This window comes from Oncorhynchus nerka, linkage group LG2 (assembly GCF_034236695.1).
Source record: "Oncorhynchus nerka isolate Pitt River linkage group LG2, Oner_Uvic_2.0, whole genome shotgun sequence".
Classification (NCBI taxonomy): Eukaryota; Metazoa; Chordata; class Actinopteri; order Salmoniformes; family Salmonidae; genus Oncorhynchus; species Oncorhynchus nerka.
Window position 1 is genome coordinate 38,377,913 of NC_088397.1, and position 16,688 is coordinate 38,394,600.

General features: G+C 40.2%; 1 protein-coding gene across 1 annotated transcript in view; it reads left to right on the top strand.

Annotated features, from left to right (window-relative positions):
• LOC115144747 (receptor-type tyrosine-protein phosphatase T-like) overlaps positions 1-16,688 on the top strand; it is a 184,927-nt gene that overhangs the window by 26,881 nt on the left and 141,358 nt on the right. The window contains exons 6-7 of the mRNA XM_065021624.1: positions 6,775-6,852; positions 7,058-7,099. Coding sequence (XP_064877696.1) covers positions 6,775-6,852; positions 7,058-7,099 — 120 coding nt within the window. The remainder of the gene's footprint in view (positions 1-6,774; positions 6,853-7,057; positions 7,100-16,688) is intronic.

Genomic DNA, 16,688 nt, shown 5'->3' on the forward strand with positions numbered 1-16,688 from the left:
TGTACTATTAGCTAAATAGCTAGCTAGCTGGCTACCTACAGTAGGCCACTTTGTAGGCTAACTCCACTGAGCTGCTAGCTAGTTAACTTTACACACTGTTTAGTGAATTGTCATCCACTAGCTAACTTCCTATTAGCTAGCTATCTTGATGTAATCATTGTTAATTAAAAACACAGGCTACAAATGCATTTGTAGATGACAGTGAAATTGCAGCTCCAGATGTCAGTAAAGAGACAGTTTAGGCTAGTACTGGATGGGGCAGGTCATTTTGTGGAGGACATTAGGAAAAAATTCTCCAGTTCCAGTCCCTAGAGGGGAAAACTAGAGATAGCAACATAGTATTCAGTGCTGTCTTATTTGAGTATAATGAAAGCCTGTTTCTTTGTTTTGTTTTTTGTCCTCAGATATGGAAAGCTGTGAAAGCCTGTTTGCAGATTAAAAGAGATTGGTTCCAATGAATGTCTCAAGAGACTAAGGGTATATACTATATCCCATGGACTATACTATGCAGAGGTGTAAAGTACTTAAGAAAAACATACTTAAGTCATTTTTGGGATATCTTTACTTTACTATTAATATTTTTGTCAACTTTTACTAAACTGCATTCCTAAAGAAAATAATGTACTTTCTACTCCATACATTTTCCCTAACACGCAGAAGTACTTGTTACATTTTGAATGCTTAGCAGGATGGGAAAATGGTCTAATTCACACACTGAAAGAGAAAATCCATGGTCATCCCTACTGCATCTGATCTGGCTGACTTACTGAACACAAATGCTTTGTTTGTAAATTGTGTCTGTGTTGGAGTGTGCCCCTGGCTATCTGTAAATTTAAAAAACAAGAAAATCGTGCTGTCTGGTTTGCTTAATATAAGGAATTTGAAATGATTTTTACTTTTGATACTTAAGTATATTTTAGCAATTACATTTACTTTTAAGTATATTTAAAACCAAATACTTTTTAAAACTTTTACTCAAGTAGGATTTTACTGGGTGACTTTCACTTTTACTTAAATCATTTTGAACTAGTGTCAATATTGATTAATCACAATCCTGCAATAAAGAGGGCAAGGGGTTATGTCTCCAATGTCAATGTTTGTGTCGTATTCTCAATTGAACATTTCCTTTTTGTTTAGTTGTAATATCGTCAATCTATTTTATTCGATTGTTTGTCTCTCTCAGTATATCAGCCATGTGAATGCATTTTGCATCTTATCATATGGCATGCATCGCCAATGCAGCCATAGGCCTACATGGCATTATTGACTTTATGGGCAGGTGCTTGTCATCTGAAGCAGAGAATAGCTAAGCGCACATATTGTTTACTTGTGGAGCTATATGTTCTCAATTTAAAATGATACCAGAAGACAATGTATGAGGAAAACCATACTCCAGATTTTATACATGCCTTTTAAATGCTGACATATGCTGTGACGTGGTAAGGTTGGACCAAGGTGCAGAGAAGAGACCAAACGAGGAATCAGTGGTTAAGGATATACATAATGCTTACTGAGAAACGGTAGCTGCAGGATCGGAGTACACTTGAAAAAGATTGTTTGAAAAATAAACACTAAGTCTCTCTCTCTCACACACACACTAAACAATTCAAGCTTCTGCAAAGGACCACAGAAAACACACCTCTTTTAACAGGGACACAATCATGAAATAATAAGACACACCTGAGTCCAATAATAGTCTCTAGGGCGGTCTCTGCCGGCCTCTGGTGCCAGGAGGAACCATGACATATACAATGGTTTAGTACAAATCCAACCCTTGTAATTTGGGTGCAGTATGAAAATAAGGAGATGACAATTAGGCTGCAGGAGATGAACATTGCAGGCAACATATTATGAGGTAAATTTTATTCATTTTAGCAATCTTGCAGCTGTGTTCGTAGATAGAACAACCATAAACTATGTATCACTGATCCTGGATAAGCTAGAGACTGATCTAACATAGCTAACGTTTTAGGTAAATAATATGCTCTTTTATCCACATTTATTTTTAAATGACTGTGAAAACCAGCATGCTGCAGCACATTTCAATGGGTAAATAGCATTCTAAAATGTTGTTATCAGTTCTTGTTTTGTTTACATTTTTAGGGCTTGTGACGTCTTCACTTTACCTCTGTGTATCCTGCTTTTTGATTGGTTTAGAATTAACCTTCACTCCAAAACTAGTGGACCTAACCAAAGGTGGTAGCTGCAGGCAAATGTGCCAAAATTCGCAATCGAATAAACTGGCTCTGAAAACAAAGAAACAGATGGTGAAAACAAAGTACTGAATAACCTAGCGAAAGTCAGTAACAGCAGGCTTGAGCGTAGGCGAAAAGGATTGAATAGGTTTTGTTGTTGGAAAGGTTTACCTGAACACTATTAAATAACTGTTTCTTGAGTTTTTTTTTTGCTTTAAAATTATTTTCTTGCAGGTATTTGTTTTTGCATTTGATATAATTTTTGGGGTTAACAATTCTATAAATGTTGCTTTATGTTTTTTATCTCAACATTCATTATTTCACTTTTCCCTCAAAATATAATTGTTACATTTTCAACTTCAATGTATTTTATTTTGAAGTAGTAACTACCAACTTCAATGACCTTTAACTTAAAATGAAACATACCCGCTTGCTAGCTAGCTACAGTGTTTGAGTCATGTCAGGATACTATAGCAGTAACTATTGATCAAGTGGACTTTGTCTCATGCAAATGAATGTTATATTTAAATTATGTAGACAAACGTTGTGAAGTATTGCGATTAGTATATCTGTATAATCATATATTATTGCCCTATCTTGTGGTCTGAACATAGTGAAAAGTGGACATTTTAGTCTGCAAAATTAGAAACTGGAAATGTATTACAACTGTGATAGTGTATTTTTTTTAATACTAAAGTGGAGTGTGACAAATGAGATTTAAATCTACATGGTAATGTTTGACTAATTGCACATAAAGGAATATTTCTACATGATTAGAGTGCTTGGTGTGTTATCCAACTGATCTTGTGTCCCTTCTGTCATCCTGTGAACTAAAATCCATAATTTCCCATCTAATTTGGTCATATATCAATGAAGAGAAAGTCTATTGAGACATGACAAAAAAATCCCTGCTCCATCACATGCAGATGTTGGATCTTAATATGACCCATTTCATCCAGGAGGATAATGATCCTGCAGCAGGAGGATTTGAAAGGATATTTAATATTTAGAATCACCACCAGGGGCAGCTGGAAGCAGTGTTTGTAGGCTATACAATAACTTAGATTGCAGGTCTACTGGGCGTCAGTTCAAGTAGCCTATGTAAGCTACGCGCAGGCTACAACACGTCTCATGTGATTATGTGGATTATAATAAATTGACAATATTTGTAGTGAGTAGATGCATTTTTTGTGTTTCTGAGATCAATTGTTTTATTATATGTTCAAGGCAAGCATGAGGCAAAATAAATGTATGTTTGTCTCAGACGCATGTGTGGTCCAGCGGGTACAGCAGCTGACAAGGGCACATATATGGGTTCAAATCTAGCCCACTACTGACCTTTGAATTTTTGGAACTAGTCATTTCCAAACTGCGCAAAAATATAAACACCACATGCATCACATAAGGAAATATGAAACACTCAGACAATCCCACAGGTGAAGAAGCCGGATGTGGAGGTGCTGGGCGGTAGTGGCTACATGTGGTATGCGGTTGTTATGCCAGTTGGACGCCCTGCCAAATTCTCTAAAATCATGTTGTAGGCAGCTTATGTTAGAGAAAATAACGTTAAATTATCTGGCAACAGCTCTGTTGGACATTCCTGCAGTCAGCATGCAATGGCATGCTCTCTCAAACCTTGAGACATCTGTGGCATTGTGTTGCGTGTCAAAACTGCACATTTTAAAGTGGCCTTCTATTGTACTGCGTCATGATCAAATCAAAGTGTATTTGTCACATGCGCTGAAAACAACAGGTGAAATGCTTACTTTACAAGCCCTTAACCAACAATGCAGTTTTAAAAAAAATACCCCCAAAAAAGGTAAGAGATAAGAATAACAAATAATTAAAGAACAGCAGTAAATAACAATAGTCGGGCTATATACAGGGGGTACAGAGTCAATGTCAATGTGCAGGGCCCCCGGTGTCGAGTAAATTGAGGTAATTATGTACATGTAGGTAGAGTTATTAAAGTGACTATGCATAGATAATAACAAAGAGTAGCAGCAGCATGGAGGGGGGGGGGAGTGCAAAAAGTCTGTGTAGCCATTTGATTAGCTGTTCTGGAGTCTCATCGCTTGGGGGTAGAATCTATTTAGGAGCCTCTTGGACCTAGACTTGGCGCTCCGGTACCGCTTACTGTGTGGTAGCAGAGAGAACAGTCTATGACTAGGGTTGCTGGAGTCTTTGACAATTTTTAGGTCCTTTCTCTGACACCGCCTGGTATAGAGGTCATGGATGGCAGGAAGCTTGGCCCCGGTAATGTACTGGGCCGTAAGCTCTACCCTCTGCAGTGCTTTGCGGTTGGAGGCCGAACAGTTGCCATACCAAGCAGTGTTTAGTCCCAGGGTCCTTCGCTTAGTGATGAGCTTTGAAGGGACTATGGTGTTGAACTCTGAGCTCTAGTCAATGAATAGCATTCTCACATAGGTGTTCCTTTTGTCCAGGTGTGAAAGGGCAGTGTGGAGTGCAATAAAGATTGCATCATCTGTGGATCTGTTGGTGTGGTATTCAAATTGGAGTGGGTCTAGGGTTTCTGGGATCATGTTGTTGTGAGCCATGATCAGCCTTTCAAAGCATTTCATGGCTACAGATGTGAGTGAGATGTGAGTGCTACAGGTCGGTAGTCATTTAGGCAGGTTACCTTAGTGTTCTTGGGCACTATGGTGGTCTGCTTGAAACATGTTGGTATTACAGACTCAGACAGGGAGAGGCGACTTGCCTCGAAGTGAGCATAGAAGTGATGTAGCTCGTCTGGTAGGCTTGTGTCCCTGGGCAGCTCTCGGCTGTGATTCCCTTTGTACTCTGTAATAGTTTGCAAGCCCTGCAACATCTGACGAGGGTCGGAGCCGGTGTAGTATGATTTGATCTTAATCCTGTATTGGCGCTTTGCCTTTTTGATGGTTTGTCAGTGGGAATAGCGGGATTTCTTATAAGCTTCCGGGTTAGAGTCTCACTCCTTGAAAGCAACAGCTCTACCCTTTTAGCTCAGTGCGAATGTTGCCTTTAATCCATGGCTTCTGGTTGGGGTATGTACACACAGTCACTGTGGGGACGACGTCCTCGATGGACTTATTAATATAGCCAGTGACTGTTGTGGTGTACTCCTCAAAGCCATCGGAAGAATCCCGGAACATATGCCAGTCTGTCTAGCAAAGCAATCCTGAAGTTTAGCATCTCCTTCGTCTGACCACTTTTTTATAGACCGGTCACTGGTGTTTCCTGCTTTAGTTTTTGCTTGTAAGCAGGAATCAGGAGGATAGAATTATGGTCAGATTTGCCAAATGGAGGGCGTGGTAGAGCGTTCTATATCTCTTTGAGTGGAGTAAAGGTGGTCTAGAATTGTTTTCCTCTGGTTGCACGTTTAACATACTGATTTCAGTTTCCCTGCATTAATGTCCCTGGCCACTAGGAGTGCCACCTCTGGATGAGCGTTTTCCTGTTTGCTTATGGTGGTGTACAGCTCATTGAGCCGGTTTTAGCGCCTGTCTGTGGTTGTTTGTAGACAGCTACAAAAAATACAGATGAAAACTCTGTAGGTAACATCTGATATCTGTACATCTAAGTATGCAAAGCCTCCAACACAGAATGTTCTCCCTCTCATATCAGTATTCTTCCCGTACAACATCAAATTCATTATTCCTCCCTATCATTATTTATGGAGTGTAATGTGGCCATCAGAATAGGATAGTACCAGGGGTGTTGGGCACTGTTTGTACCTAATGAGGCAGAGAAAAATGCCAACGCAGCATTGGGATCTAATATTTACAGGGACGCAGGTAAATAACCTTTTCTCTTATTGCATTCTCGTGAAACATCTTTTGCTGGTATCTCGTCTACATTGCTGCGAAAGCACTTTTAACGTGCAGTTAGTACTGTAAAGTTTAGCATCTTTGCTACATTAGCATACAGTATGCATAAATCCATGAGATTTTATCTTTGAGTAGAGGAGATACTGTTGCGCATTAGCATGTAAAGCACATCGTCAGAGTGAGATGAAGGAGCTAGTCTGTGGATAAATGGTTTGCATAGCAGTATGTAATATCACGTCGATTATTGTAAAAACTCCATGTGTCAGAATCCCATTTGTCCGCATTTCGTGTTTGATAGGCTTGTAATGTGAGTTGTTGAAGGTGAGAACTCATCTCTTTCACCATATGGTGCCGTTTTCTGAACCCATCATGGTCTGCTCACTTGTGGTACATACATTTGCTCTTTCTCACTTCTCACTGTCTCCTTTGGGATAGTTGGTTAATGTACTGTAGACTTACCTGCATGTCTGTCTAATTAACCTTTATTTAACCAGGAAAATACCCTTTGAGTTTCGAAACCTCTTTTGCGAGGTGGACATGGTCAGCAGGAGGTAGTCCGCGTGTAAATAGAAAGAGCACAATACAATACAATACATTAAAAACAATCACAATAGTCAACAACATTTTCCCCTATCAGAGCATTAAAATCAACAAGCGATACCCTCTCCTGCAGTAGAGAGAGTGCATTGTGTCTGGATATTGCATCCTGTTTGCTGTGTTGCTGTGTCTTCGAGGTCTTTAACATCTCCCCCTTGTGTTTCTTCCCTCAGCATCCCCCTCTCCCTGCTCCTTCTCTGTGCAAGGCAAAACCCTGCAAAGCAAATCCCTTTTGAATTCCTACTACTCAGGTACAGCCATACCACTCGGAAGAAGCCTGCTTTGTAGTGTATCTACATAAGGCAATGCGATATTGCTCTTTCTGGTCTCTTCAAAGTAGAACATGTTGAGAAATCAAACTATAGATTGTAACATTTTCTAGGGTGTACATTTGTGATGCTTGGAGTTCAATATTCACTGTGTCTTCTTCTTTTCCTGTGTCGTGACTGTCTGTAGTGTCGAAGGAGGCTGTTGCAGTCCCTGCAACAGCATCAATCGGTAAGAATCTTCTCTCCATCTATTCTTGCATTCACTTTTCATAGGTGTAGTTTAGATATCTGGTAATGGATTTAACATACAGAAATTCAATCCACACATTAATTTCACTCATATCACATTGAAGACCATTTGCCATGACCACTGAAATAACAGCATGTTAACAAGATACTACAACAATACATAACGTAGTATAACTACTTATGCAAAACAGACAGCACTCCCAGTGTCAGGCCATGGCCATGCTGCTGGCCCAGGGCAGGCTGGCATAGGTCTAAAAGGAGATCTTCTGCCACTGCCTATAATTATACAGGAGTGTGATGAGATCAGATCTAGTGTGTTGCAGCCGGTTGAATACTAATGGACCGGATGTTGCCCCTTCAGTTTACAGACGGCCAGATTGAAATGTCAAATCCATTTCTGACTCTTTTTCACTCTCTCCCTTTCCCCTCCACCTCTTTCTCAAGGCAGATTGACCACCTCTTTGCCAAGTAGATTTGCTGAATGCTGAAAATATGCTTTTTGGTGCTTTGGTAGAGAGGTAGATCCACTCTCAGCTGTTTCTCCACCGCCTCCTCCTCAAGTCAACTGGCAGCATCTCTCTCCAATTCATTGGTTTATGTGCTCCAATTCTAGAAGGTTGTTGACGGTATCCCCACCTGTAATTGGTCACCACCTGGTGCATGTTCTGCATACATTTCGTATACCCTCGGTTCCACACGGTTGACCCACAAAAAAAATCAGCTGGCGGGTGGAATGAAAACATTATTTCAAATAGTGGGTTGGCTCGCAGTTCAAAACAATTATATTGTGGGTTGGAATTTTTTTAAATCAAAATAATATTTGTTTTACAAACCCAGGAGCTTGTTGTGTTGCATTGGGATGCGAATTCCATTCTGTGAGCAGTGAGGCAGACATATAGGCTACCAGCCACACACGCAGTGGATTGTGGACCTGTCCATTAGTTGTGTGGTGCTGAAACATATGTTTAATCCCCCCACGTGAGAATACGTTGCCAAATGTACTTTCTCTGGCTAGCCTAGCTCACACGAAAATGGCTAACGTAGGCCTAATCGGAAGAAATATAAAGAAAGGTTATGAAATACAAAATCCTGGAAACAGGTGCGGTGTGAGTGAAAACCCTGGTTTGGTTTTTAAGGATTTTGGAGACATTGTGGACAAGGACAACAACACGGTATATGGACAGACGGCCAGCAAAAAGTGAAAGCAGGTTTTTGTTTATGATAGGCTAATTCAGTTTATTATCAATTAAATATGTTAATTTAGCCTTTCGTTAATTTAGTCCATACACAGGCCATATCAAGTTTAAAATGGTAGGGAGTGGAATAATAGCCTACTGCTCTGGAGTCATAAAAAGTAAATACATTTGTTATTTGGACGGTCACTGATCATCTCTCGGAAAACAATTATACGTGGGTGGGTCGGGTTGAGGAGAAAAATCTGTCCTGATATCGGATATCAGGTGGTGCTCGGGAATTTATGTGGCCGGCGTGGGGCAGGTGCGGCTCCAAATAATGGACCCGTGCAGGACTACTTTGTGGTATATCTTCTGTTTGGTCTAAGTCAGGTTTTTGTTGATGACTTTTGTTTAACGGAGCAGATGTTTTGTTTTGTCTGCCTGCCCCGGGTACTGTAAGATACTGTAAACACACGGTTTGATCTCAAGGCTGTCTGTAAAATATACTTTCTACTGACCTGTGGATCAAAGGGAAGGAGTGGTGATCAGCTGGGTCCTGAAGGTTTTAGATGTTCAGTATTGTTATTCTTGCTTTAGAAGTATCCCTCAGAGCCTCAATCTCATAACTATGTATTTTAAACATTCAGTATTGTTACTCCCGCTTTAAAAGTAGTCCCCTGAGGCCCTCATTCTCAAAATATTGCACTGAATATTCTAAATGGTATCCCCTAAGACTCCTAGAGAGTCTTTGTTCCCCCAATTCATATCCACCAAGTGGGACTACATGTACTTTGATTGTGATTTTAATGTATTCAAGTGTTTACATTAAAGTTATAACTGAAGTAAGGGACAGTGAAGGTCTGAGCCTACCATATATCCTCTTCTCGGTAACTGGTGGCAGTCAAAATGTTCCTTCCTCAAGCACTGTTGTTGACAGAGAAAATCACAGTAATGGCCGACAGACCCCCTTCTTCACTGGACGGGGGAGAGAAAGCCAGCTCTCAGCAAACAGAGCCAAGCCGGGGGAAAAATAATCTTGTCAAACATTACAGCAGGCAGGGAAGCAAGCAAGTCCAAAGTGAAGGCAACATTTATTGATTTCAGCAATACATTTGTACTGCGAGACATCTGTAAATTACCCATCGTACAGTACATTCCATAATCATCTAGTTTCAGTCAATAATTTAGCTTTGCCTATTCATTTTAGTCTGACACTGTTCTGCGAACGCCAAGCAAAAAGGAAAATAAATAGGGATGAGAGGGAGAAGCAAGAGGTCTTACTGTGGAGGAAGGAGCTTCGAAAAATCCATACTCTCATGTAAAGCTTGGCTTAATTTAGCTCTCTTTGTATATCAGTCTTTGTGTTTCGATGGCTCAGGTGTTTCTTTTGGGATGCAAATAGGCATCATTTTGTGAACATTACATTCCAATCATTGACACAGTTTCCTTAACTGTTTTGGAGAAAGCATGAGACCACAGCTGTTCAATGTGCATGCTTGCATGCTTAGCTAGTAGTAGTGGTGTGACCTTGAGTCAATTCACTGTATATTGATCATGGGCCAGTTTATAAAGTGGCACGTAATATTGTTTGCTGCCACTGCAGGCAGTCTATTAGATATGACTGATGATGCTGTACATTTCCATTTTTCCTCTGCTTCTCTATCTTTGACTTAGTCATAGGCATTTTAGCCGCTCTGCAAGTGGGCAGCGTCTTTAGATGTGACTTGTTATCAACACCAAGTAATCAATGCTTCACCAGAGACCAAAGAAGACAGACAACGAGAAGGAGAGGCTGGAGAGAGTCTGTATCCTGTCAGCTGTGTTCTGTCTATGGGCTGGGCTGTGGGGTGTCAGGCATTTCATTTTTTTATGAGCGTGGCCTTATTTCTATTACAGCATATTGGATGACTGCCATTCATATTCCATTCACCTAGCTCAATGTAACATTGATAGGTTTAGGCTACTACATTATTTTGCACTATACCCATCATGAGGTTGCAACAACGAGTCTACAAATGAAAGTTTTTAACGTAGCTGCACAGGTTGAGAGACAAATAGGAGTAATCAAGGTGACAGACAGTGACACATTCAACACCTTCTTGCGCGGTCGTGCCTGCATCTAGCCGATCCGGGGTGCTTAAGCATTAGTCCAAACAGTTGCAAAGCATTCCATTTAGCAACTAAAGCAAAAGTTTATATTGGACAAATTCAGGTAGTTCCTTCCCCATTTTGTTTCAATTGCTTCCGTTGAAGCAACATTTTGCAATAGAATCAGCAGAATGAATACACCCCTGATCACCTGCAGACTCAGTTCACTTTCATAGCAGCCACATACAGCATCATCAGTTTGCTCGTTGTATAATTCCTTCTCACATCTACATGCTCTCTTCCTCTCACCTTCAGTGCACAACACAACAGCTGTTTGTGACCAGGCAGAAATACCTCTCCAAGCCAAACTTTCATACATGAGCGCTAACCGCTACACAGCCTACATCGTTGTTACCATATTAACGCTATAGTAAAAAAAACTGGAACTAATGCATTAGTAAACCCACAATCCAGTCCATGTGTGCATCACGCAGTACAGTGTACAGAAAGCAGTTTAGCAGTAACACCGGCGTGCTCCGGTGTAAATGATTAAAACCGAGCTTACCTTGACTTGGAAGTGTTGCCGTGTGGGATAGCCTTAGCCAGTAAACTAAAAAGGAAAGCAATACAAAGAAATACAGCTAGCTCTCTCTCCCTCTCTCTCTTTCTCTACTGTATCTTCTTAATTCTTAAAGAAATTAACTTGTTTGAAACTTGATCAACTAGTGTCTTTATCTATCTGTGAGTCAACTACTCATCACGCTTTACACACTGCATTGCTGACTAGTGCATTTGGAAAGTATTCAGACCCGTTGACTTTTTTCACATTTTGATACGTTACAGCCTTATTCTAAAATTGATTAAATTGTTTTTTTTCCCTCTCATCAATATACAGGTACACACAATACCCCATAATGACAAAGCAAAAGCAGCTTTTTAGAAATGTTTACAAATGTATACAAAAATAAATACAAATATATCACATTTACGTAAGTATTCAGAGCCTTTGTATTGAGACTCAAAATTGAGTTCAGGTGCATCCTGTTTCTCATTGATCATCCTTGAGTTATTTCTACACTTGATTGGAGTCCACTTGTGGTAAATTCAATTGATTGGACTCACCTGTCTATATAAGGTCCCACAGTTAACAGTGGATGTCAGAGCAAAAACCAAGCCATGAGGTCGAAGGAATTGTCCGTAGAGCTCTGAGACGGGATTGAAAATGAAATGAATCCATTTTAGAATACGGCTGTAACGTAACAACATGTGGAAAAAGGGAAGTGGTCTGAATATTTTCTGAATGCATTCAGTACTAGATTAATTATGATCCTTTGATGTCAGTTCATGCTGCAAGAGCTCTGATTGGTTGGAGGACCTCCTCCGGAAGTTGTCATAGTTACTGTTGAAGTCTATAGAAGGGGGTAAGAACGATGAGCCTCCTATGTTTGTATTGAAGTCAAAGAACCCAGAAGACAGAAAATAGCTGTCCTCTGGCTACACCATGGTGCTACCCTAGAAAGTGCTGTTGAGGCTACTGTAGTTAATTGGTGACGTGAATATTTTTAGTATAGTTTTATTTAAAAATTATAACTTTTTTAATTTAATGGAATTAATGGAATGCACTGAGTAGGATGTTCCTCCCCTTCCTCCTCTGAGGAGGCTCAACTGCTGCTGAAGTGAGGGCTTCAGTTTCACAGGCAGTGGAGAACTTTCATAGGGCTGGAAGGAAGATCCCACTCTGGGACTAGCCCAACTCTGCTGTTTATCCACCAGCAGCAGCAGATCTAGCGTTAAGAATACTGTTACATTTGGGTGTGCTGAATGAAATCCATAGCTCATTGTGTATTAGCGTAAACAAAATGGTATTGATATGATATCCAGCAGCAGAGTAGATGCCTATGCTTCCAGTAGACATGAGTTGGTTGAGAATGCATCTATCTACTACATCATTTACATTCTGTCATTCATATCTCTACATGCAGAACATGGCTATCACGTCTGCCAAAACCAGAGGAAGCTAAAGTTCTTCATATGCATTGGCTTATCAAAAATGCCATGTTTGAACATTTGTCAGCAAAAGACCTGTTCTTGTGGATGGAACCTGGTTCATGTTAAAAGAAGGGCATTTTTGGTTCCTAGTAAGCTTGATATTCCTAAGGGCTTTAGAGAATGATTCAATTCTACGGTTGGAATATCATTGCAAATTATTTAAAATCTTCTCCAGACATATTCTTTAGAATGGATGTACATTTTAGGTAATTTCAAACGGAATTATCTTGTCCCGACTCAAAGAGTTGTCCAATATATTTTGTTATGGATGGTAATTATTGCTAATGGTCTGGAGCAGCGTTGTTGCGATAATGTTGCATTGCCGATAATTGAGCATAATGCGAATTCAACACTAACCATTAGTCTGCACCTCAGGGAAGAACTGCACACTAAAATTCTGAAATGAATTCAAAAGCAATGGCCTTTATCAGAACAACTTCTGCAAAACAGGATGTTCATTTTGAGACATTGTAATTTTATCTAAGCTCCCATAGTATTGTATTGTACTCAATGTATTTTTTGCTTGGAAATAATATTTCTCAGTATGGCGTGTTACAAGCCCTGCACCCACATAACCTGAGCCAAGCTTTCCTGCCTTTCTTTACAACAGAGCAATATTCACAACAGAACAACCTGCTCTCTGTGAAACCTCTTTATTTCTGATACAACTTTTCTGCCATGTTTGGCACTCAGATTACTGTAGAAGGAAGGAAAGTCACCCTAGTCATAGACTGTTCTCTCTGCTACCACCCGGCAAGTGGTACCGGAGCGCCAAGTCTAGGTCCAAGAGGCTCTTTAACAGCTTCTACTCCCAAGCCATAAGACTGAACAATTCATCAAATGGCCTTCCGGACTATTTACATTGAACCCCACCCCCCCTTTATTTTTACACTGCTGCTACTCGCTGCTTATTATCAATGCATAGTACTTTTATCCTTCGTACATGTACGAATTACCTTGGCTAACCTGTACCTCTGCACATTGACTCAGTACCTGTACCCCCTGTATATAGCCTCATTATAGTTATTTTATTGTGTTACTTTTTATTACATTTTTACTTTAATTTATTTAGTAAAAACTATATTTATTGAACTGCATTGTTGGTTAAGGGCTTGTAAGTAAGCATCTTACGGTAAGGTCTACCTGTTGTATTCGGGGGAATGTGACAAATACAATTTGATTTGAAGAAAGAACAGACATTTCCTGAAAGGTCATTGACTCTGTCTAACATGCCAATGTGTGTGTGTGTAAGTCCTGTATTTCTCACTTACCCAAGGTATGTGATCACATGGAGCCATGATCAGTGCTCATGCATCTGTGAGCCATGATAATGAATTCATGAAAAGTACATGTTCTCAAGCAACAAAAACTTCCCTCTGAGGTCAATAAATGAAATGATTAGCATGAAGATATTGTAATCTAAGGCAAGAAGACACATTGTGAATACATTTCATAGCTGACTAAATGCATTTTTGACCTTCAAACCCCAAGCATTAGCCGCTCGATATGTCAGTAGCTTTTGATGAGATTGAGTCTCTTTATTGGTAATATTTACAACATAATAAATCCTCAGGGCTGCCACTTTAAGATATGTTCTTGTTGTGGAGACAAAAACAAACTAATAATGAATTAGGTATGGTCTGAATAGGCTGTAGAGGGCGCACTTTGGGTAGGATTAAGTGGACCTCTACCATCTCCACCTGCTCCCTGTCCTATGGCTAAACCTCTCTCCTTACCCACCTCCATGTAAGCAGATGCTAAAGCTAAAACAACGTAACCACATTACATGCCGGTGTTTATCTCCATCTCCCATCAGTAATAATTATGGAGAAATGGAGCGATGGGAAATGGAGATGTGTGAGTAATGAGCAGAAATGTAAACACAGCCCAGATAGAACATTACCACGAAACAACATTAATTAGAGTGATGAGACTGTGCTCCGGTTGCCAATCAGAACATGCTCCATGGCTAAACGCACTGAGTATACAAAACATTGCTGTTTCCATGACATAGACTGGCCAGGTGAATCCAGGTGAAGGCTATGATCCCTTATCGATGTCACTTGTTAAATCCACTTCAATCAGTGTAGATGAAGGGGGGAGACAGGTTAAACAAAGGTTGTTAAGCCTTGAAACAATTGAGACATAAATTGTGTATGTGTGCCATTCAAAATATTTAAGTGCCTTTGAATGGGGTATGGGTGCAAATGCCAGGCACAAGGGTTGGGGCCAGAACTGCAATGCTGCTAGGTTTTTCACACTCAACAGTTTTCCATGTGTATCAAGAATGGTCCACCACCCAAATGACATCCAGCCAACTTGACACAACTGTGGGAAGTATTGGAGTCAACATGGGCCAGCATCCCTGTGAAACGCTTTCGACACCTTGTGGTGCCCATGCCCTGATGAATTGAGGCTGTTATGAGGGTAATAGGGAGTGCAATTCAATATTCGGAAGGTGTAATTAATGTTTGGTATATTCAGTCTATGTAGTTGCTTCAAGTTGTGTATTTACAGTATTTTATGTATTACATTGTCATCAACTACAATTAGAATGTAAGTCCATTTAGCCTAGTTTGTTAAATAGCCTGCCCTATATTTGCTAAATATGTTGAACATGTTTACAGTCCACATTATTCTAATTGCATTACTTTAATATTGAAATACTGTACATTGTTAAACGTAGGCTATAGCATTCACATTGATAAAGTGACTTCTGAAAGTATTCATTCTCCTTGACTTATTACACATTGTGTTACAAGCTGTTACACACAATACCCCATAATGACAAAGTGAAAATATGTTTTTAGAAAATGAAATGCAGAATTATATAATTTACATAAGTATTCACACCCCTTAGTCAGTACTTTGTAGAAGCACCTTTGGCGGCGATTAGAGCTTTGAGTGGTCTTGGGTATGCATTGGGACACCAAATAAGATTTTGTTCTTATTAACTGACTTGCCTAGCTAAATAAAATGAAATCAAATTTAAAAAATGTGTCTATCAGCTTTCCACATCTGGATTTGGGGATTTTCTCCCATTCTTTCTTTCAGATTTTCTCAAGCTCTGTTAAGTTAGATGAGGAGCGGCCATGAACACCAATCTTCAAGTCTTTCCACAATTTCCTTTGATCATCCTTAAGATGTCACTGAAACTTGATTGGAGTCCACCTGTGGTCAATTCAATTGTTTGGACATGATTTAGAAAGAAACACACCTGTCTCTTTAAGGTCCCACAAATGAGAGTGCATGTCAGAGCAGAAACTATACCATGAAGTCCAAATAATTGTTCTTACATTTTCAAGATAAAATTGTGATAAGGCATATATCTGGGGAAGGGTATAAAACCAATACTCCTAGATTGTTGAAAGTTTCAAAAAGCCCAGTGGTCTCCATCATTGGGAAATAGAAAAAATATGGAACTACTCGGACACTGCCTAGAGCTGGCCGTATGACCAAACTGAGCAACCGGGCAAGAAGGACCTTGGTCAGGGAGGTGACCAAGAACCCAATGACCGCTCTGACAGAACTACAGAGTTCCTTGACTGAGATGGGAACCTGCCAGAAGGACAACAGTCTCTACAGTACTTCACCAATCTGGGCTTCATGAGAGAGTGGACAGAAGGAAGCCGCTCCTTAGAAAAAGGCACATGACAGTACGCCTGGATTCTGACTCTGAGCGCATAAGGCAAAATATTATGTGGTCTAATGAGACAAAAAAGTAACTCTTTGGACTGAATGCAAAGCGCTATGTCTGGAGAAAACCAGGCACAGCTCATCACACATCCAAATCCATCCCTACAGTGAAGCATGGTTATGGCAGCATCATGCTGTGGGGACTGGAATATTAGTAAGGATAAAGGGAACAATGAATGGGGCCAAATCAAATACAGGCAAATCCTTGATGAGAACCTGCTTCAGAGTGCACACGACCTTAGACTGGTGGCAAATATTTACGTTCCAACAGAACAATGACCCCAAGCATACAGCCAAAGCAACGCTGGAATGGCTTCAGAACAATAATGTGAAATTCTTTGAGTGGCTCAGCCAAAGCCCAGACTTGAATCCCATTGAAAATCACTGGAAACACTTACAGATTGCTGTTCATCGCCACCATCTAACTTAACAGAGCTTGAGAAACTCTACAAGGACGAATGGGAGAAAATCCCCAAATCCAGATGTGCAAAGCTGATACAGACATACCCAAGACACCTCAAAGCTCTAATCGCCGCCAAAGGTGCTTCTACAAAGTATTGA